This window comes from Octodon degus, unplaced genomic scaffold (genome assembly GCF_000260255.1).
Source record: "Octodon degus isolate 3935 unplaced genomic scaffold, OctDeg1.0 scaffold00083, whole genome shotgun sequence".
Classification (NCBI taxonomy): Eukaryota; Metazoa; Chordata; class Mammalia; order Rodentia; family Octodontidae; genus Octodon; species Octodon degus.
Window position 1 is genome coordinate 8,525,816 of NW_004524659.1, and position 2,407 is coordinate 8,528,222.

Below are 2,407 nucleotides of genomic sequence, written 5' to 3' on the forward strand. Positions count from 1 at the left end.
AAATGTATTTAGTACACGGTCTCACTACACAGATTGGAGGGCCAAGGAGATGGCTCAGTAGACTAAGCGCTTGCCTGGCAAGCACAAGGTCCTGAGTTCAATCCCTGGTTCCACATCCCAAAAATAACTAACTAAATAAAAAATAAAACAGACTGGACTCAGTGATCCTCCTGTTTTCAGCCTCCCAAGCGCTGGGATTACAGGTGGGCCCCACCACTCCCAGTCTCAATTGCTGTCTCAGCGCACCCTGGTGGCTGGCCGACATAATTGAACCTTGTCCCTGTGTTTTGCCTAAGCTGGCACTTTAGTCTGCTGAGCTACCTAGCTGGCCCCTCTCTTTTCATTTATAATGTAAAAGGTAAGCTCCACTGGGACAAGGAGGTTTTTTTTTTTTTTTTTTTTTTTTTTTTTTTTTTTTTTTGCCTAGATTTTTATCTGAACTAGGGGTGGTGGTGCACAACTGTAATCCCAGCACTTGGGAGGTTGAGACAGGAGGATCTCTGAAAGTTCGAGACCAGCCTGGGGGCTACAAAAGCGAGCACAAGGCCAGCCCAAACTGCATGGCAAGACCCTGTCTCCAAAAACAAGAAAACCTAGATGAATGTGTGGCGCACAAATATGTGCTAAATAATGAGGTTATACCTGAAAAGACGTTAACAGTTAGTTGGGATGTAGCGAGTAGTATGAAAAAAAAAGACCCAACCTAACTCTACTCTTCCTTTAAGGGATTAGAAGGAGTCCTACATTAGTTAAATCCTGTTAAGAAGCTAAACTGGTGCTAGTCAAGCCTAACACTACAAATCCCAAGAAGCCTCGCGATACCAGAGCCTTAGTTCCCAGTGTGCCCCGCGCCGTCAGCGTTACTTGGCGTACACTTTTCAGGAAGCGCCCTGCCTTGACGTTGGTTTGTTTCCGGAAATGCGGCCCCAGGAAGGCGGGACTTAAGGTTGGGAGCTTCCAGCAACAGCTGCCAATTGGTCAGAGAAAGAGATTGAGGGATCTATTGACTAATGGAAAGAATTGACTGCTGAAAGGTCCCACCCATAGAGGGCGTAGGGAAGTGGCCTCCTCAGCAGTCACTACTGGACAGTGCTCGGGCCGGAGGGCTATCCGTACTCGGAGCTTACCTTTGACCTCTGCCGCCCGCCTCCGGACTCTAGCCTCTCTGGGGCTTTTTCGAACTAGATAGCCAGACTCCGGACCAAAGCATGTTCCCGGTGAAGGTGAAAGTGGAAAAATCAGGTGAGGACCCCTTAGGCCCGGGCCCTGTGCGAGAGGCACTGGCCGATTAAGATTTGGGAGGCTCGGCAGACAGCGTTGTCCTGAGAAGGCAACTACGTGACTTCCCTGCAACCCATCTGACAAGCGCTGTATCAGGCAGCGAGCTTTTTGCTGCCACCTTCTCACTCCCAGACTGCTGGTAGAAGCTCAGAGATTGAAAGGCGGTCTGGTGTGATTAAAGGTGGGCATCCCAAGCTAGTGACTGAAAAAGGCATTTTTCTTGTCTCCACCCCAGTTTCCATGTTTCTGGAAGTAGTCCTGATTTGGGGATTGTGTTACGACCCTGAAGTACATGGACTCTTAAATCCTCACAATCACTATATTTCAATAAACTTAGAAAGAAGTGCAGTTGGTGAGGAAACTAAAGCTCTGAGTTAAGGCAGAGTTGATGGAAACCCAAGACCAGAATGGTAAGTGTAGTGGGGTGGAAGCATGTAGGATGTTAGATGGAGTAATTGGGATGTCAGATAGGTTTAGAACAAAGCAAGGCAAGAGCTGGATCCAGTAACCTGAGTCTAGCCTCAGCTACTCTGGTGTCTGAGCCAGGAGCATCATTTGATCCCAGGAGTGCAGGGCCTTCCTGGGCAACATAGTGAGATCCTGCCTCTTGAGTTTGAGGAGGGTAAAAAAAACTCCCTAGATGTGAGAAGGTAAGGAGATCTGGAGTAGGGCAAGATGTGGGAAAGCCACGAAGGCTTATGAAGGAACAGCCAGTGAAGCAATGGAAGTAGCTTTGTTTTTTTTGTTTTGTTTTGTTTTAAGAACTTTTTAAGGGGCTGGAGAGATGGCTCAGTGGTCTAAAGCACCTACTTAGAACAAGCTTAGCAAAGCATCGGGACCCCGGTTCAATCCCCCAGCACCACATGCCAGCCAGCCCCGCCCCCTGGTGGGCTGAGCTGGCCATACACACACACCTCTCTCTCTCTCTCTCTCTCTCTCTCTCTCTCTCTCTCTCTCTCTCTCCCTCTCTGTCTCATCATCTGTCTGTCTGTCTGTCTGTCTGTCTGTCTGTCTGTCTGTCTGCCTATCTGTCTGTCTGCCATCTGTCTGGCCTTAAGGATAGATGTGAAGATTGTATTCTCATAGTATCTGAAGGTGAGCATGCAGGAGCACTGGTTGTGGGCAG

General features: G+C 48.6%; 1 protein-coding gene across 6 annotated transcripts in view; it reads left to right on the forward strand.

The window, feature by feature from the left end:
- The first annotated feature begins 951 nt into the window (after positions 1-951).
- Lin37 (lin-37 DREAM MuvB core complex component) overlaps positions 952-2,407 on the forward strand; it is a 4,701-nt gene continuing 3,245 nt past the window's right edge. For 2 of the 6 annotated variants that reach the window (XM_023721488.1, XM_023721486.1), the window contains exon 1: positions 960-1,242. In XM_023721488.1, the coding sequence (XP_023577256.1) occupies positions 1,209-1,242 (34 nt within the window). In that variant the 5' untranslated portion in view covers positions 960-1,208. Of the gene's footprint in view, positions 1,243-1,516; positions 1,692-2,407 lie in introns of all 6 variants that reach the window. The other 4 variants (XM_023721485.1, XM_023721487.1, XM_023721484.1 and 1 more) reach the window with 4 other exon arrangements.